Raw genomic sequence first — 20,841 nt, 5'->3', positions numbered from 1 at the left:
TGTAATTGTGAGATTTGTAAATTTAAATACATTGTGGTTTTATGTGAGAAACACTAAGCTGTTTCAGAAGTTTTACATTTCCTCTGCTCAAAGTTAATCATTATCAGATTTTTAAGGATCTAATGATATTACAGGAATAAGTAAAATGAGTTAATAATAGCTGTTGGCAACATTTGATGGCAAACCACAAAAGTATTAATAATTATGTAATTATTTGTAACATTTACAAACCTTTAATAACATTGTGATAACTTTCACAACACATATTGTGAAATAAATATTTTCAAATGTTTAAATATTCACACTCATTTCAGCAGCAGTTCTGTAGTCCATGCAGCAGACATATAATATATTTTTATTTACACTGCAAAGCTTTAAATAAAACTCATGTGATTTGAATGATAGGATGTTTTTCCTCAGTGGTTATGTATCCTTAATGCACATGAAGAGAAACCATATACTAAAAGGTGTCCCCAAAAAAATGTATGCAAACTTCAAGTAGTTGTAAACCAGGTGTTTATTATAATTTTATACGTGTGTATGTGTGTGTGTGTGTGTGTGTGTGTGTGTGTGTGTGTGTGTGTGTGTGTGTGTGTGTGTGTGTGTGTGTGTGTGTGTGGGTGTGTGTGTGTGTATGTGTGTGTATGTGTGTGTGTGTGTGTGTGTGTCTTCTTCTTCTTGTGTGCTTTTACCTCATTCATCCACTTGCTGGCAGTGTCACACTGTAAAGGCATCAGCAGCAGTGAGAAATTGTCCCCTTAGCTTTTCATTTGTTATACATAGCAGGTCAAAAGCAGGGATTTTTGTATTTAGATGTTTGACATTGATAAAATGTCATAAATCACTTTGTTTGTTTACTATTTGTGAAATAGGATACAGCATATACAGTACAGCACTTAAAATACGAGGAAAATGGAGCCATTTCTCTTTTTTTAATGGAATTTATTGGCTTATCTCTGAGGAATGATATCATCCAAAGCTTTGAAAAAAGTATGTTTACCTTTGTTGACACAAAGCCATACAATGCTACAGAGGAAAATGGTGAAAGTGTCCATAGTTCATTATAAAATTCAGTTCCTTGTAGTATATAAATGATGTCAATAAAGAGGAAGATATTGTATTAATCCATTGAAATTGCTGTTTAAACAGCTTTGCTCCTTAGTTTCATTATGTTTGCTCTTTTCATCAACAGATGGAGCCATAGTTCGGATTGTGTGTTTATTTATAATGCCGCTCTTATGACATGCTCAGATCCTGTGCACCCCAGTCACCCACAGTACGTAATATACACCCTTATGGGGGTGCACAGTGTTCTCAAAGTGTATGATAATTTTAGGTCAGAGAGGATCAGGTTTCATGATTGGGACTACATTCAATACCAAACAGGGAATCATTAAATTATTACATATTTACACCCATCATTATTCATATCAAATAATAGTGTCACCTCAGGGAATCAACATTGCATACATTTGTATTTGTCTGAAAATAATGATGCTGAGTGGTTTCTGTAATCTGTTTCACTGATTAATAATTTCAGAAAGAACATTATTTAATAAATCATTACAGCAGTCAAAACACATTTTTCTAGTTTTTTTTCTGTCTCTCTGCAGCATTTTAGATGGTGATCCTCAGCACCCACATGTGCCAAGTGGCAACAAAACAAAGCAATGCTATTCTCTAAAAGGCTGCAGGAAGCCTGCCAAGGGCATTAGGAAGTCTCCAAATAAATGCCTTTTTGAAAATCACATCTTTAAAGGACTTGCGGCACAACAAAAACCTCTTAATTGTCGAGTCCGGCCTCCTCTAAGTCTACATGAGGCATGAGGCCCTGGAAACATATGTAATGACAGTTGCAGTAGGCTGGGGGTTTATTGGGGCAGGCCTGGACCTGCTCTGGTTTCTGTGAGGTGAATGGATTGGGTCCGCTGTCCCTGATGTGAATCTCCAGCTCCTCCAGTATCTGTAGTGAGAACTTCAGCTCCATCTCACTGTGGAGACAAAGAGAAAGGTCATCGATCTTAACATCAGACTAGTATTTTGTGATCCTCATGAGAGACTGACAAGAAATCAAACATCTCAATTAATTTAACATCCACCCACAAGAATTCAACGTGAAAAAAATACAGAGGAATAGCTTTAACAATGAAGAATGAGAGCAACATCAATAAGCTTACTATATCATTAAAAGTGAGTCTACAGGGGTAGTTTTCTGAGAGAGGCTCCAGCAGAAGACATAAATCTTCTCTTCAACTTGGCATTTGAACAAGAAGCTGAGATTCACCACAAGAACAAAGGTTTACAATGATGTGACTGACCTGTACATAGAGAAGAGGGAAGGGATGTTATAATCTCTGAGAAGCAGAAGGGTGGGCAGCCAACCTTGAAACAGACCTTGGGTAGCGTGGAACCCTGTGTCAAGAACACACAGGAGATGCATAATAAGGGCCTCAAATAGACAGGACCGGAGAACGCAGTGCTTTTTATGCAGATAACAAAACCAACAACCTGAATATGTTGTGAAAACACAAGAACTCCTGTTGTCTTTTTGACAATTTGTCAAACCAGCATGTAAACATAACTATAGCCTCACCAGCAGCATATTTCTTTAAGATCTGTTTTTTTCTATCTCACTATTCAAAAATGACAATATTCCTCTGCCCTGATTAAAATACTTAAAATATTCAAATAAAATGCCCCAAAAAATGTATTGTTCTATAAGCATTGGACAAATTTAGATTGGAATACATCATCTGGATCCATGTGTACCACATCTTATCAAAGAAAAATGCCAATCTAAATCTCTTTTTACTAATAAAGAATTTAAGTATCACAGTCACATGAGAATGTGGGTTTGATACAACTGTATTTGACTGTATGGAAGCAGAGACTCTCAAATGATTGCTATTTTTAACATCATTAAGTTATGAACGCTGCCAGGGCACACGTGACATCATCCATCTAGCATTTCAACCCAGAGAGGAAACAAAAAAATGTTTGATGGTAAACTGTTGTAGTTTTTGTATAAAATGGTGTATCAATATAGGGGAAGTCATATTAAAAAGGCATTTATTTAGAATAAACTATAACACACCTCACTGAATCAGTCAGCAGTATGATACCGACACTCAGTTTACAATCTTCATGGAGAAACTGAGTGACCACTGTGAGGTTCAGTGTAACAGAAATCAATACGGTTAAGGTAATTGTTCTCCAAACAACCTGACTTCATTTGGAAAATTCAGCTGGACTACAGAGAAATTGTTCTACCTTAAAATGTTCTGAGTCAGCTAAAAATTCAGGCCATACCACAACAGGCTACGTTTATGCCAGGTTTGGGTTCATAATCCTGCAGGACCTGAAATGACAGATGTCTCTTTCGCTAACTGGTTTATGCCCCAAGTGTGTTATTTTCCTCTATGAGCAGTGAGGCAATGCAGTGAATAATTTGACCTTCAACCAGATGATTGAAGTTCAAGCCACCAATTCTGCAAATACTATAAATCCTTCCAATTTAAGTGTCCTGAAATCGGACAAAACCGGGAGAGCAGCAAACTGAGAATTTCACTGAACTCATCAATAAAGTCACACATTACAAGTTTGTCCAAGGGACTTACGTAATCAGGGATTAAATATTAATCAGCATCTAGTAAAGACTGTCAATGTGAGAGTTATTAAAGTGTCAGCTGTTTACACACTACTTGTTTAACTGGTTGGAAGTATGTTTGGTGAAGATGAGCTGCAGTGTTTAGTTTGTGAAACGCAGAGGGTATCATATTTCTCACTGCCTGTCTTTCCAGCTGAACTCCAACAGCAGAGAGAGAGATAGTTGTAATTTGAATAATGTATGCCACGATGCCAACATCCCAGAGGTTACACTTCACATCATGATAAAACATTTAACAGGGATTAAGCGTTTGGGCGCTTTGACTCTCAGGAGATAGGGTGACAAAGAGACACTGCAGTCTGACTCTTAATGACTGCAGTAATAGCCTGGTTTCACTGTGAATTTGGGCCATATGGTGCATAAATTTGCTGTTGATGATAATAGACTCACTGTGTTTCCTCATCTGAAAAAGACGTTTTGGAGCAAAGATGATCCAATTTATTTTCCTGGATTATTAAACTTGTGTGGATGTTGTGTCTGTGTTCATGAGGTGAATGCATCCATGGTCTAAATGTGTATGACATGGCATCTATTTGCCCTATGAGAGCTGACAGCTAAAATCACACTGCCTCCCTTATTTCCTAGGTCTGCATCTGTTTTGTGCTGCTTTTTAGGAGTCATTCCGTTTCTCTTTGTGGTTGTCACACCTTCCTTTCCTTTCATTCCTTTTGTCACACCGACTGCTTCTCTATTACTTTGACTGTGTCATAATGCAGGGCTCTGGCGATTGGGCAATATGAGCCAGCCAGACATTTTACTTGCGGGATGACTGATTCCTGTATATTTAGCTCCCAAGGTGCTTGCAGTGGTAACTGAGCCAACAGTTATGGGCACAGCTGTGTTAGGCTTTACTGCTGTTTCCCAGGTTGAAGGGTCAAAGAGCTGATTGAGCTCTGGTGCCAAAGATTTGTGGGGTTATACAGTACTTCCACCTTAACAGGGTGGGTGACAGTCAGAGTGGACAAAGGGACACAGAGATTTTCATTCTAATGTAATATTTGTCCTGAAAAACAGAAAATTTTACTATGATATTCTCATAAAGTATACTAATAATTAAAGAAAAAGGGTTCCATGATGTTAGAACATTGCACGTCCTTTGACTAAAAATGGGGACAGGGATGGGGTGATTGTTCAATCAATTGATTTTTGCCCAGTGGCTTGCAATGTTCATCAGAGTGAAACAGGGAGGAACTGACGCTCCTCTTTCAAAAAGCCAGTGTACCAACATTACACTGAGTTCACCAATCAGAACCCAACCTCTTTCCATCTGCTCCCATTAGTCACTCTGAATCCCAATAAAAGAGGCGCTAATGAATAGGCTGGATCCACCGGTTTACATGTCTGCTGCTCCTGTGTTGTCTCAGAAAGGCAACTGTCAAACGAGCACTAGGAGAAAGGAGTTGCCTTGTAAGCTGAGTATTTTCTATTTATAGCAGCAAAAATCATTATGTTCTTCACAGTTTGATTAAAGGCATTTTGAGGTGAAACTCTCAGGTCATCTAGACCTTTTCTAGAGTTTTTGTGGCTGTGCAATCATTTCTCACCAGGATGAAATCCAACCACTAGGTCTGGTTTCACTGCTTCCTCTTTCTCCACCACCTCCTCCCACAGCTGATGGTAGAGACCCTTGTAGGCGCTGATGTAGACCCTCTTCTTGGGGCCGAAAGCTCTGAGAGGGGGCCTCACGATCGGCCCTTCCACTACCTCTGGTCCCACCATGACAATCTCGATACCCTGGTGTCCAGGGAACATGTTGTTCAGCTCATCATAGTCAGTCACCTTAGCTCTCATGGTCTCGTTGTGGGAGGCCCCTGCTATGTGGATAGTGATTGGTTTAGCATGGGGGTTGAGGCCAAAGTGTTGTATGGCCATTCCAACTGTAAGAACCCGTGAGAGGAATTCACTCTGAATCCGCCACAAAGATTCCCGCAGGTCAGTGTCATCTGGCCTCGGTATGCTGACATTCTGCCAAAGACGTGTCATGTTGGTGCCCGACACAATGGTATCCAGATGCAGCCTGAAGTCGTCCTGCATAGGAAGCCAGTCCTCCCAGTTCTTCACCTCAGTAACTGACTTGGACCACTTCACAGTGGGGAATGGGAGGTCTCCTACAAGGGTGACAGGATATTTATTTGACATAAAACTGAGAACACTAATTTGCTTTGCAAGTTTAGGTAATGTTTGAAAAGCAATCAGAGACTCAAAAGCTGAGGGATTTTTTAAAATTCTTTTTTTCTCTCAGGCTTTTAATTTCTCTAGCTCAGCTTTTAAATTTTCCGTCTCAATAATGGGATTTCTCTAATTTGTGAACTCAAAGAACTGCTGAAGCATTTTAATTTTAATTTCATCGCTTTTTCATTTCTCACCAGTAAACATCAGCCATTCCATTAGCCTGTCAATGGCCACCAGACGAAGGACCTTGCAGACCTTTTTATGCTGAGGCCAGTCCTTTTTCTGGCAGTCCTTGGTGCAGTAATATACATTCAAGCACCTATGAAAGAAAGATGAGATGAAAAGCAGTGGAGAAAGACACAACGAATGGAAGTTTGACTAAAGAAACCCATAGAAACAGTATCAACATTAAATTTTACTCAGCACACCAGATGCATACTGTATGAATAAAGAGAATGTCGATCGAAATGATTGCCATTTATATGGGATTATGATCATCTCATCTTTTATCCAGCAATAAACTTAAAATTCCAATTCAGTATGACAGAACTTAATGATAATAATAATAATAATAATAATAATAATAATAATAGCAATAATAATAATAAACCCTTCTGTTACATTTTTTTACTTCCTAATTTATAAAATGAATCTAGTATTGTGCCAGTGCAATGCTGAGTATGAAACAATGTTTCAGATATAACCCTGTGTGCTATGTTCAAATAGTGTTTATAAAGATATCTTAGCATGTGAACATGTTAAACTAATACACGGAGCAAAAGGTTACAAAAATATAACTGTCATAGTTCATTCATTCATTCTTTGTCTACCTCTTGTTCCACTTATGGCAGGTCACGGGGGTTGCTGGAGCCTAACCCAGCTGACTTGTGGGCGAGAGGTTCTGCAGTGCACTGGCATCTCCGAGCACGACGCCAGTGCACTGCAGACCTCTCATGGGTATCTATCTATAAATAATATACAATAGATCATAATCTACCTGAAACGTGCTGGCATGCTACTGTTACCATTAGTTCAAAGCACTGGCATGATCTTTAGTGATTCCTATTTTTGTTAGATGATTAGCTGCGGGATCTTGTGCCAGGACACAAATAGCTGTCAAACTCATCTCCAAATTCCGCTCATGTTTTTTTCCAGTGGCAAATATTCATTTCCACATATCCAACTAATCATTTATAAGGCAATGGGCTCCATCATAATACACTCTGGGCATGTTAATCCACCAAAAGAGGCTTACAAGTGGGAAAACGAGTCAAAATAGGTGCAGAAAACAAGTGACCTTGACAGGTAATGTAAAATATTGCTGCAGATATAGCCCAGCTGTGGGAATAATAAATGGGTCAGCGTGAATCAGAATGATCATGAAAAAGGTGAAGGGATAAGCAGGTAGGGTGTGAATATTTGAGGTAATTATAAGAGGATCTCAAGGGGCAGCAGTTCTGTTTTCTTTCTGCTTAGCATCTGCTGATGATCACTTTTCTCAGAGAGGCAGTAGCAGCTGAGAATTTCAGAGTCCCACACATTCAAGACCCTGCATGTGTGTGTGTGTGTTTGTGTGTGTGTGACTCAGAGAGAGAGAGAGAGAGTGAAGCCACAAAAAATGAGGTGCAGAAACACTGATGCTTTCGTAAAAATGCAGCATACTGGATTTCACATTTTCATTGTGCTCAAAATAGGCTTAGCTGCAGAGTTCATGAGATTCATCACAGTTAGGACTTGGGCTATATTTGCCTTTGGCCGCTCTCCACCGCTGTAGAGCCGTCCTCACCTTCCTGGCCTATCATTCCACCACTGATATAAAAGCAACTGGTAATGCTTCACACATGACAGCAATTGGCCAACAATATCAAAACATCATTGTGACCGGGTGATGATTGGGCTGACCAGAACACACTTAGGGTTCCAGTGCCTTAAATATTCTGAGTGTCAACAATGATTAATGATAATCACAGTTAATGTTGCATTATGTCATGAACCGCACATGGACACATCGCTGGTCATTCTCAAGCATCATCCTTCATTTGTGGATTTGCGCTCACTTCACGCAGCGCTTCAGGCTCAGGCCCTCAGGGAGATGCTCTGGGAGTTTGTTGCAGCTGGTGCAGAATTTGAAGGTGTCCTCCATCCTCTGGAACATCTCCTTGTAGTTTTGGAACGATATTCCTCTAGTCTTTCCCTCAACGGCAGCCCTTAATAGAATTACACACATTTAACAAGCACAATACGCTATAGAGGATTTGGATATGCTTTGTGTGGAAATCAAAGAGAAAATCTGTAAGGAAATCAAGTCAGAGGATCAGTTTATAATACCTGTATTCTCCATAGTCCTTCATTTGGAGCTTGTCGAGAATCACCTTAGAGAGCCCAGGAACGCTGGCGTCAAGAGAGTAAAAGCCAGATTGGTCAGAAAAGACACTGTCAGTTCCTGGTGTGTAGGATTGTGGGAGCGCTGGGACCTGGGATGCCATGTTGTGGCTTTCAGTTTCTCCTAGGAGAGGAATTAATCATCATGAAACCCTGAATGATGCTCTTTGTAGGCATGAAAACTGAGCATTTCATGTTGACGTGAAGACACATTAAACAGACTTTCAAATTATCAATGCCTTTGCTGACTGCTGTCACCTGTAAAAAACATATGCGGTATAATTTTAAAAACAATTTGTAGTATCCTGGTGGCCCATAAGCCCCTAAACTCGTGCCTCTTACTTTAACTGCACCCGGATCACATTTTACTGCCTCCCCAGTGTGTGAAAAAATGCATCCCTTTTAATGAAACCCCCTTTGAAAGATTTTATATATTTATCCATGTGAGCTGTGTGCATACTGAGGTGAAATGTGGAGTTGGTAGGATGTGACAGACAGGGACTCCCCCCACCTTATCAAGCAAGGCTGATAAATGAGAGGAAGCAGGGCTGTAAATGTAAAAATACAGTTTCAAGCTGAACAAAAGTAACCCTACCTGACGGGTAACATGCTGCCCCGACAACAAAGATTTTCACTGGGATTACAAATCTCCAGGCAGGGACTGAAATGTTACTCTTAATCATGTATCACCACTGCCAGGACCCACAAAATCTATTTCTGAACCAATGATAACATTGAATAAAAAAATAGTTATACACAACTTCACAAGGTGAGACTCTCCAGATTCTCAAGGATACATTTTCACTAGGCATCAGATCGCGGATGCACAGACCGCCTCTTTATACAACATTATGTTCATCTCAAGGAAGGCACGTGTTTTTCCTTCTCATAGATCTGAAGTCTGAAATAGACATACTAAGGATTTAAGACCAGGATTGCTTTTGACATTGAAATAAACCATCTGTCACATACACCCATGCGTTGACGACAGAAATTTTCATGACCAGGATGACCGCAAAACATTTCAAACAGGCAAATATGTTTTTAAGAAAAAAAAAAACAACAACAACAAAATCACCCTTTTTGGACATGTCATGCAATTTTATGGTGTTCCTGACATGGAGGAAAATATAAAACGGACAGAAATGTGATCTTGTGGTGGCGGCACTCATCATAGAACACACATGCTTCCTTCAGAAATGTGTTATACGTTTCAGATGTGTGTGTCTGCCAAGTTGTGTTTAAACAAACACATCTAGGACACAGCATATCCTGGCATTGAAAACACACAGCGATAACGCTCTTGCACAAAATACAATTGCACAATAAATACTTCAAATCACACTGAGGCAGTTTTTTGGACTAATGCTTGCAGTACATTCCAGTTTGACATAAAAATAACTTTCCCTCTACTTCGAGGAACTCTGTATCATTGCATTTTCGATTCCAGGTGTTGCTGGGGAATAATTCAGCCTTATCACGTCTGCATACAAAATTGAAATGCCTATGTCTAATTAGATACTTCGTATCTACTAAACACAGGGGAGACACGGAAAATTGCAGATTTCAAAAGAGAGGGTAGATTGTGGGCTTTTCTTTTTATCTGTGACACCGTTGAGTTTTTAGCATTCACAGAGCTTTATCACATTTTCACCTTGCCTGACCGTGAACCCTGACCAAAGAAGATGACTCATAACTCTGAGACACAGATAGACATTTGAGCAGTCATACCTTAAGCTCCACACCAGGCAAATCCTTTTTTTTTGTGTTGCTTCTCAGCACAGGCTAGAAGGAAGTGACTGACAACTCCTTATGCTGTCACCATGTTGTGAAGCTTCACAGCGTCTCTGCTGGGGTCAGTAAAACCAGTGGGAGAGGGATTTGGATGGGTTGGGGAGGGGGCCAAAGAAGAGATGACTGAAGTACATTTTTAGAAAAGAGAGGGGAGGGGCAAAGTAAGGAAGAGATAGAGACTCAAAGACATAGAAAAACAGATAGAGATAGAAATAGATATTGATAGATGTAATTTTGAATGAGGAAACCACTGCATCCATAAAAATGACAAACCATATCTTTTAATTTAAAAAACTTTTATTTGGTCCATTGGAACCTGAGATTGAAAATTAAACATACATGTTTGTACACATATAGTCAAAGAGCCCCTCCCTCAACAAAAGGTCAATAATATAGATATCACATTCGTCAGAAGTCCACTTTTCAACATTGGGTTTCATTTTTTTGTTTGTACTGCCAAATATTTCACAGGTTCAAAAGTGTCAGTTAGGACTCTTTCATTTTTTTATTTTATTTTGGTGTGGCTTAGTTTGCCATCTGTACAATTTACAAGTAGGAAAACCAGACCAAGGAGCAGAAAGAAAAGGTGTGAGCGGTTATCTGGCTGTGGCCTCTTCAGCAGCAGGGGGCGCCCATGAGGCACAGAAGAGTCACCACCACAACTTTAAGAGAAGAGGTTTGAGATTATTGGACAATAGTACAGAGCCAAAATGACAAACATGACCAAAAGAGAGACAAACAAACAAAAAAACCCAGTATAAAACAAAAATGAGTCCAATGTAAATGTAAAGTGATCAGCAGTGACTGACTTTTGAGGTGCCACGTCATTGCAGGTGTTTCAGTGCAGGTTCATTTCTTGTCAAGTTAATACATCTGGGCTCAAACTACAGCCGTAAAATATCACATTCCTTATCAGTCATTCATAAATTCAGTATTTAACTATATTCATTAGACATCAGGCCTGCAAATCACTTATACAAATAAATTAGACACTGACTTCACAGCTACTCAGCTGTCAGCGCGTACACTCACACAGGGTAATCTCTGAAAGTGGTCATAACGTTACTCTGGAAAACATATTTACAGTGCCTTCAGCTTCAGGGTTCATTCAGAAATATTATGCTGCTGCAGTAGTTCTTAGAGGGACAAAGTGAAGTATAGTCACCAGAGCTGGCAGACCGCAATGTGCAGAATAAGGAAGACTGCAGGTTTTCGCGACTCAGTCCTGCAATTAAATCAACATAGACGACACTGAGGAATGGACCATGTGCCTGAGATGATGCACATTTCAGCACTGGTTTGGCTCTGAGTCTCCGAGCGCAAGTCCTGAACAGAATCATCTCAGGTTGGAATCTAAACCTTGTATCATTTTTTTTTTAAGATGACATAAAAATAAACTTTTCTCTACATTTGTCAGCTTTCAAGATGTACTTTTTTCACTATGAAACAGGAAGCAGCAAATGATTTGGAAAACAAATCTTCCACCATTATTTTACTGTTCTGCATCTTTCCCGTCTCTGATAAAACATCTATGAACATTGTTCAGTGAGCAAAGATAGACGTTAAGTGAAACATGAGGAATGGCCTTGATACAGTAGAAATTGGAGGTGGCTGTGGCCCCAATGCAGCCAGAACTGTCGGGTATTTTCTGTGCGCGTACAGCCTGACAAAACGGTAATTTGTTATTACATGAGGACACTTTGCTGTCGTTAATGTGCTCTCGATGTATGTATTCTTATGGGATGTGGGCAGATGCTCGTGCTACACCCTAGAAAATGAAACTGGAAAAAAAAAGTCCCTGACCTCCCAAAGTAAGCTCCTCTGAAGCGTTCCCCTAAGGCAAATTATTCAAAGAGCCACAAGCTACTCAAGTACTCCCCAAGCACATTTAAGAGTAAATCATCACACTGAAAAACTGTTAATGTGCAATTGATAGACAAATACTGAACTTTAGTACCAAAAAGAATGATCAGATGCACATTTTGGGCTGTCCATCCTAGAGTGGAAGATACACATTAATTCATCCTATGTAATGTCTAGAGGGGGTGGGGAGTGGCTCCCCAAGCTGAATGAGGAGAGCCGACGTGCCTGAGAGGAGATCTACCCAGCTGGTCATGTAAGGACTCACGTTCAGACCCTGATCTGAGGCTAAGGGAAAATGAAATAAATTAGAAGGGAAAAGTGAAAATTGTGTGTTAGTCTATCAAACCACATGGGAGGGAATTCTATTATCCGCCAGAGTTTCACAATGTGATACCTCACATTTTAATGGTAGTTTTTATACCACAGATGAATGCGTACAGGGATAAACAACACACACACAGGAACACACCGTTGTAACTATAGCTTCGTTACAGTTTCCTGCACAAAACACGGGTTTGGTCCTGAGCTGGAGAGAGTGCTTGAAATCATGGCAGTAACGATGGATATTGGGACAGACACAGTACGACATGAATGATGGCTTTTTCTACAACTTTAAAAAAGGAAATATGGACAAGTTAGCAACAAAGACTGTCTATGAAATGAGCATCGAAGTGTGTAACTCTAATGACTTGTGGTTAAAAGTAGAAGTCGGGTTTGGCTCATGAAGTACCGTACAGAGGGCTGTATGAGATAAAATCCCCCCTTCACGTCTCCTCCTGCTTTGTCAGCTGTCCTCATGGGAGATGCGGGGTAAGTTTCTGATCGCTGCAGGGGATTGGCTCATAGGCTGTGGGCCAGGAAATGGCTCAGTAGTTACAATACTCCACATGACTCCCTTGAAGCTAGCTGAAACCTGGGTCGTCCCCGAGCAGACGAACCCCATGGTGACATCTGGTTAACGTATAGCGCTCGTACCAAAAAGAACCTTCCACAATTCAAAGTAGTCTGAACTCAATCCTGTCCTGGGTACAAACGTGTTTTGTGATCCAGACGGTCCTCTTCCCTCATTTCATCCTGACATGGCACATCCAATAGGTGAGCTGGATGAAGACTTTATGGAGTATCAGACAGTGAATAAATACTACCCACATCTTCCTCCATATTTCAGGGTTGCACACACAAGTAAGCCTGCCATTGGATTACAGTCTGCCTGTGTGGGATGGAGGGCGGTGGTCATAGTGGCCTGGGCCGGTGCAGGCCGTCAATGTCTGGAGTGAGCTGGGGGCTGTGGGTGGCCTTGGTGGGGGTCCAGTCTCCGAGAGAGGCCTGGACTGCTTTACGGTGAGCCAGACGGTGGGTGATGGAAAAGCCTGCGTTTCCTTCCAGCTGTGAAAGCACCACCAGTACTTCCCTGTAGGGGGGACAGAGTATGCAGAACAAACATTGAATAAAACAACAAAAACAAACAAATCAAAATGGGGCAGTTTGACACAACAGCTTCAGGCATTCACAGCTTCAGTGCAGGCAGAGCAATTGCAGCTTCAAAAATCAAAACTTTTTCTGGCCCTTTCTCATTTATAATAACTTTATAGAGTTAGGAGGAGTGAAATAGATTTATTAGCTGAGTGGAGCTGCTTGTTTTTCTGATTTGGTCTATTTTGAGGCTGAGAGGAGGAAACATGGAAACAGGAAATGAGAAAAACAAAATACTTCCTTCAGCCATGTTATTAACACTTTGATTGTCATAAATATATCTAGGCCAACTATATCTGCATTTGAATGTGATTAACTATATACAACACAAGTGTGTTTATGAACTGTATAACTAAGTGTAAGAGGATAAAAATAAGACTGATTAAGACATTGTATGTCGGATTTTTATGTGCAGATCTGAAATGTTCTTGTTTGATGAGTAGAAGTAACAGTAAAAGATGAGGTCCTCAATGATGGAGACATTACACAGTGTTGCATTATGTGATTTCGACAGGTTACCGTATTTTCCGCACTATAAGGCGCACCTAAAACCCTAAAATTTTCTCATAAACCCGTAGTGCGTCTTATAATCCGGTGCGTCTTATATATGAAAGAAATTATAAAACAAACAAATTATTGAGGGTGTGCCTTATAGTCCAGTGCGCCTCATAGTGCGGAAAATACTGTACATGTTTTATACGTCTATACCACAACATTTTCAACACAGCAGCTTCCCAAAGAACTCAAATTCAGAAAAACCAGGTGTTCCTGTTGTGCCGGATGAAACAGACATGTCTGACCTGACAATATTTCTCAAGTCTTTAAAGAATTTGTTTTTAATTGGCAAAGAAAAATGGGTTCCAATACAAAACACAGGCAGATATATTTGTGCTGAGACCAGTTGAAAGTTGATTATTATCATAAATATAGAGCGCCTACCCTTTGGGATTGCTCTGTTTATATAGCTGTGAACAGATGATGAAATATCTTAATGGGTGGATGGTTGCCGAAGTGGTGTTTAATGTTCCCAGAGTGGGTAACGTCTTCACTTATTTTTGATACTGCAATTCATAAATATAAAGAAATATATATATATATATATGTGTGTGTGTGTGTGTGTGTGTGTGTGTGTGTGTGTGTGTATATATATATATACATATATGTATATACATATATATATATATATACACACATACATACATACATACATACACACACATTGCATATATATATAAATATATATATAAAAATATATAAAAGATACATGTGCTTACCTGTGCAAAGGTGGTACGCTGTCTATGGTCTTGAGACTCCCGCGTGTGGACACAACATTGAAGCTGTCAGTGCAGTCACAGGAGACATGGAGGTAGTATTTGGGGTGGCGGTTCTCCACCACCACGATCAACCCGGCCCAGCCATGGGTCAGGTAATAACACGTCATTCCCTCACGTCCCTGGGAGCACGAATAAATTAGATAGAAGAGGTAAAATGACGCATTTGAACTGTTAGGCGAATGCTTAAGTCCTGAAGTTACACATAAATACACTGAGGCAGTAATGACAGCTACACAAAGGACACTCCATTGTCTGACTACAATGCAACGACGTTGAAAAAGCTCCATTCCCACAAACAGTATATTTACAGCATTTAAGTGCTTGTTAGACTCATTCTATATTCACTCTTTCTGGAGGTGAGGCAACAGTGGATGTTGATCTCTCTTCTGGGGCTTAGACTAGTAATAAAGTGAATAGGAGCATGGCTAAATGGCTTTAGCTGCTGCTGTTTTCACATCCAGTTACAACTTATACCTGTAGTAATCGGACTGTAGTGGTTAATATCCATCTGCAACACATCTATGTGCTCAAAATGGAAAAATAATCACTTTTCAAATAATTCATGAACACCTTGCTTTAAAAAACAAACACCTTTTATCCGTGTTTTTGTGAAGTCAGTACTGTTTGTACATGCCAGGTACTCTAGAGTGCTTTACCCATCTAGCTCGAGTGGTGAGTTCCTGGAGAGCTGAGTGACTTAACAAGGGTGACCTCAAGTGTTTAAAGAGCTCCATCATTCTCTGAAATACCAGGCAATGACGGCACTTTCAGGAAAGAGTAGTTCAGGACAGACAGAATAATTACTTTCATCTCAGTGAATGATTGTGTGTATTACAGGAGAAGGGGCAATAACAGGCACGGGCAAAGGCAAAAATAAGATTGAGGACCCTGCAGAGAAGATGTGAAGCATTATCTCAATCTGGTTTACAGATAAGCGAGAGCTCTCAAGCTTCATAAACACATCATATACTCAGAGCTGAACAAGAGAAGACAGAGGAAGCAAGCAACAACACAAAATTGTGGTCTTGTTCTCCAACGAGTGGGTCTATTACCTCGTGTCTTTCGCCTTTGTTTTCCGTTAGGAGGATGATGGCATCGGCCAGCGTGGTGGCAGTTGCCTCCACCTGCTCCACCATCACCTGTCTAGAGCTGTAGATGGCGAGGATGTAACCGGGAAAGTCCTGGCTGGGCCGTCGTGCTGCTCCGCTGGTGGGGCTCGAGACTGGGAAGGAGATGGGTGTTTATAAGAATAACAGACTGGGTTTTAAAATTCATTATAAATGCTTCTTTGTTTCCAAACAAGAGTCAGAAGGCTCTTCATTAACATCATTGAAAATGAAGGTTAAAGAAGCACATGTTTGTTATAATATGAAATACTTACCATACAAAATGACAGAAAAAATGTCTGAAATGTTTCAGTGATGATCAAAAAAGTTGGTATTTTATTTTTCTTTTCTTTGGCTCATCATTCCACCAATCAGCATTAATGTCACGTACATATTCATACACAGAAACAGTAGAGAAGTTCTCAGCAGAACTGTACACGTACTGGGTGTGGATGGACCTCCCATCCCGCTAACATTCATCTGCCAGTGGTTGAAGGCGCAGCAGACGACTGCGTACTCTCCCGGCTCCAGCATCACATCACATCCCACAAATTTCTTCACCGCTCGCTTGCTGTGGGCCAGCAATCGTCCCAGGGTCAGCTTGTTACTGCTGCCGAAGGAGGCACGGAAAACCATGATGCACAAATCCAGTAGGTGGCTGTCTGCTGTGTCTGAACGCCTGAGAAAGAGAAGGGGTGTGAATAGGTGAACACCAATGGGAAGGTGGGGGGGTGGAACATGACGAAGCGAAAGGGTGACATAAAAATGTTGGTGTTTACCTGCTTCCCTCTTGGAAGAGAGCAAACTCCAATGCTGTCCTCTCCAGCACAGTGAGGGCTGTGACGGTCACTGGCCCACTTGCCTTGCTGGGAAAGCAGCCCTGCAGCCTCACCTCCTGCCAGTCTGAGTGGATCTTGCAGATGTCCACTGAGTCAAAGTACCTGGGGGAGGAGGAGGAGGAGGAAGAGGACAGTTTCTTCAGCATTTGATCAAAATTGCATGTTTCCAGAGGGACTTGGGCTTCTGAGACACTCACAATTTGACCCTCTCTGAGCTCAACTTATTTATATGCATTACAAGCAACTATTAACAATTAGCATAGCCTCTGAGGGCAATGCTACACAAGCACCATTTACCTAACCTCGTCTTTCAAAGACGCATGCCCCGGGAGACATTCTCTTCCTTGCTTTCTGCCTGTTTTTCATCGTTTCATCACTTCTTAACCTCGCTCTGACAACTGCCTTACATCTCACTTCTGTCTGCTTTGAAGAAGGAAGAAGGGGGAGGGAGGAACTGAGGTTTTACAGTAGGTTTTGATCACTCGAGAGCAACGTGTCTGCTTGTGAAATAATCTCTTTCAATTATTATTAATATCCAATAACCTTATGTGCACTTCATGCATCTATGCCAACATATCTGCAACGTCATTCGTTTCATCGAATGACCACTTCTGTTTTCACAGTAAAAAGGAGTCGAGGCAGGCAAGCTGTGGGTTTGCCATATAGCACAATACTATCATTATTTATGTGTCAGAGAAAACAAACAGCCTGTAGACAGATGGAATCCTTGACTACGCTGAATACATTTTTCAGTTTTGAGTCATTCAAGACGACAGCCTCACCGATCCTGCTGGACTTACTGCAACTCATTATTTCATTCGACACAAGGAACATGAATACCACGCCCACGCACACAGATCCTCTTCAGACTTTATTTAGATTAGATTCTTTTACTTGTGAGTGAGTTTTGCACCGTGGATTAGTTTTATTTTTGTTGCTTCATATGTGTTATTTGTGCTCAAGTTGCAGTTCCCTTTTAGTTTCCTAGTCACCTTAGTTGGATCTTTAGTAAACTATGTTTATTGACATCCACAAGGACACTCGCCAGAGAATTGTTGTCACAGAAGGATATGCATGCAGAAAAATACATAGAGGAACATCTAGGAAAAAAACTAGTCAATAGTTCATGCTGTCTGTGATTGAATGACAGGATTAATCTAATATAACAAAACACACTCACAGCGATGGCAAGTATAAGCCTCTGCCTGCAGAATCCCTGGCAACCAAAGCAACAAAACACAATTCCATAACAGCACTGTGGTGTGAGAACCAGTGTTTGATGCATTTGTCAACAAACACAACATATTCAAAACAACAAAAAATGCTGTCACTCAGTTCAGTGCCAAGACCAGATGGCGGGCAAGCGTCGCAGAGGCAAAAGATTACAAGGCAACCCATTATTATGAGAGATTGTGAAAAAATAAAATTACCTGTAGCTATGAAATTTAATTTGGTTTAGTTCTTTCCAGGGATAAAACCTCACAAAAAGTCATGGATTTCAAATTCCTTGTACGGGTTGGTTTAGAATCAACACAAGAAATGTGAATCTGCCTAAAGTGGTAGAGCAGCCCCCCACTGTCAGAGAAAAGACAAAGCGTTTAATGATCAACTAACTCGTCATCAATGGTAATGAGTGTGAAATTACCTTCTTTTTCTAGTTCTATCCTCATAAAAAGAGGCACTATGAATGACGAAGCAAATCAGAACCAGATTGCTTGTTTGTTTGTATCTACTTGAGGATACAATACTTGAAAGTTTTTTTTAGGATCATCTTGTGCTGCTAATGGAAAGGACAACATGAAATGGAAAATTCCTCCTGAAACTATTTGCCGACAGTGGCAAAGGAGCAGTCACTCGTTAAATGGTGGCCCACCTATGGTAGACTGTGGCTTGAGATCATCAAATTCACAAAATGGGGAAAAAAAACTTTCCTCTTGAGACTAAGAAATAACTGACATGTCAGAACTACAACATATTGGAATAAGGAACATGGTCATCCACACAGCTTCATAATAGAATTTACCATCGCTCTGCTTCATTCCGTATTCCATGAACTACGCAAAATATGCATAAGGTACGAGACTTTTATCTGGATGTTACGGTTGTCGTGTTGACTGGAAATGACACCGTGGTACCGTGCTGTTGCAAAAAAAAAAAAAAAGAATAAGATGCAAGTAAGTGCAGCTCAACAACCATGGCTCAGATTACTAAGTAATAAAACAACACCTGCTGTCATGGTGACCACTAGGGGGAGGAAAGGTCAACTAACAATAACTACCGATAGTCTCAAACGCTGCATTACTCCATTTTATCGTTCCCATAGTCAAATTAGGAAACTGTGGTTGTATCTGCATTGATTAAAACCGATAATCCTGAGCTGAACAAAAGCAAATAAGCAAAAATAACTTCTTACTTTATAAAGTCTGTGTACTCCATCCAGAAGACACCCTCGCTGCTTCCATGAGCCGTCAATTCATGACGCAGGTGTTGTGGCCAGTCCGTCCACTCGTCCGACCAGCTACCGTTCCACGAGAAGCGCCCCCACGGGTTACGCAGACGCAACAGCCTGAAGTGTGGGCAGAAAAGGACAGGTAGGGAGTAATAAGGTGAAAATGTTACTGTTAACAAATTTCAGTCATGATTGGTGTTACTACCCTAGTCTCTGCAGGCTTATAATGCGCTTTTTACGGATGATTACCTACTTTAAACAACCCATTTCATCTTATTGCCTCCTACCTACTGGGAAAAACTTTGGAGGTTTAATGGAAAACTATAGTGGAGAGTCCCAACTTTCCAAAATAAGGTTGGGTGAATCACAGTACTTTTCATCTCCTCGGGTTCCTAGCAGGACGACTCCAGCTCAATTTAGATCAAGCGCCGTGGCCCAATCTTCCACTCCGATTGCTTCGTGGCAGTAAATTAAAGTGGCTATGTGAGGCTCTTGAGCAAATTACATTTGGGATATACGGCTACTTCAAATGCCCTCTCACAGGTAGGACAGAGGAAGCCTCCATTGAGCTGAGTCACAGGGCCAACAAGATCAAAGCGATCAGCCTGAAATGATGTGCACCCGTTCTTTACTGGCATCGAGCCGCAATCCCATTCTTCCATAAATAATTCAAAAAATATCTTCACAAATTATGCAGCGGATATAAACTCAGGATCCATTTTCACCTGTATCTATGATGTATGAAGTGTTGGTTTAACTCTTGAGATAAGGTTTGTTTATGAATAAGATAAGACTTGGTTTCGTTCAAGGCCTGTGGTAGTGAATCCTGCTGCATGAGTCACCGGTTCCCACAATGAAATATAGAAGTCCGGAATGAGAAATGGAGCTGGCAGAAAAGAAAGAGCTCAAGCTTCAGGCTTGAGAGGTGTTATCTTTTAAGATGAGATGCAAGGCATCAGAAATGGCTACATATTTATCTGTGATTATATCTTCACTGTGAAGATGTGCAGAAACACTGCACTCTCCCTGCTGGTACATTTCTATATGTTCATCGTACGGCCACCGGTTTTAACATCTTAAATGTTGTTGACATCTTAAATGTTGTTATCATGATTAAATGAGGAGAACCTCATTTAATCATGATAAGCCTTAAAACATTGCAAACAGAAAAGCGACCGCAGATGAGACGATTGCAATCATCTCGTCTACAAGAAAATGGATGGATCTATATTATTAGTCTATATCTTAGTCTATATTATCAGTGACATATATAATGTGTTCCCACTGGCAGTTACCAGCACAGAATTTTAAGTTACTTGAATACCTCTGGGAAAGCTGCGCTGTGGGAGCTGCAGTTAACTTAACTCACCTTATAGTATCATGAATACAGCTGCCATTGAATTTTATGCTTCCTTTGAAAGTCTACGATAGCTTCAGCTACAAAAATAAAATATATTACAGAGGCAGATTGAGTCGATTCCTGGAAGTAAGCCAGTGAGTTAAAACAATGAAGGAAAAAAAGCCCAGGGAGACGAGAACAACTCACCTAGGCTTGGTAACGACTAGTTTACATTCAGATTATTCATACCTGTAACCCTGGACATCTCGGACATCCAGGACAGAGTAGGCATGTCGAGGCCTCAGACCTAGAGACTCATAGACAGTGTCATCCACCTTCATGTTACCTCCTCCACAAGATGCACCCATCAGAAACCTAATAGACAAGAGACACAGTTACAAACATGAAGATATAATTGCAAGT

The 20,841-nt window shown here is 40.6% G+C and overlaps 2 protein-coding genes across 5 annotated transcripts in view; both read right to left on the bottom strand.

The window, feature by feature from the left end:
- Positions 1-943: 943 nt before the first annotated feature.
- LOC137588517 (putative protein MSS51 homolog, mitochondrial) lies at positions 944-10,069 on the bottom strand. Of its 2 annotated transcripts, none has more exons than XM_068305644.1 (7): positions 9,953-10,069; positions 8,168-8,345; positions 7,897-8,046; positions 6,034-6,158; positions 5,212-5,775; positions 2,319-2,412; positions 944-1,991 (listed from the first exon to the last, which is right to left on the bottom strand). In XM_068305644.1, the coding sequence occupies exons 2-7, from the start codon at positions 8,323-8,325 to the stop codon at positions 1,784-1,786; spliced, it is 1,299 nt and encodes a 432-aa protein (XP_068161745.1). In that variant the 5' UTR covers positions 8,326-8,345; positions 9,953-10,069; the 3' UTR covers positions 944-1,783. The 2 variants fall into 2 exon arrangements, with proteins under 2 accessions (XP_068161745.1, XP_068161747.1); XM_068305646.1 differs by having other exon boundaries at positions 8,168-8,230; positions 9,953-9,970.
- A 252-nt stretch (positions 10,070-10,321) lies between these two features.
- capn15 (calpain 15) overlaps positions 10,322-20,841 on the bottom strand; it is a 34,319-nt gene continuing 23,799 nt past the window's right edge. For all 3 annotated transcript variants that reach the window (XM_068305518.1, XM_068305517.1, XM_068305516.1), the window contains 7 exons: positions 20,668-20,793; positions 19,044-19,196; positions 16,571-16,732; positions 16,235-16,470; positions 15,738-15,907; positions 14,626-14,804; positions 10,322-13,289 (listed from right to left, as the gene is read on the bottom strand). In XM_068305518.1, the coding sequence (XP_068161619.1) occupies positions 13,112-13,289; positions 14,626-14,804; positions 15,738-15,907; positions 16,235-16,470; positions 16,571-16,732; positions 19,044-19,196; positions 20,668-20,793 (1,204 nt within the window). In that variant the 3' untranslated portion in view covers positions 10,322-13,111. The remainder of the gene's footprint in view (positions 13,290-14,625; positions 14,805-15,737; positions 15,908-16,234; positions 16,471-16,570; positions 16,733-19,043; positions 19,197-20,667; positions 20,794-20,841) is intronic.

This window comes from Antennarius striatus, chromosome 21 (assembly GCF_040054535.1).
Source record: "Antennarius striatus isolate MH-2024 chromosome 21, ASM4005453v1, whole genome shotgun sequence".
NCBI lineage: Eukaryota > Metazoa > Chordata > Actinopteri > Lophiiformes > Antennariidae > Antennarius > Antennarius striatus.
Note: the sequence above shows the minus strand (reverse complement) of the source record. Positions and strands in the feature narration are given on the sequence as shown.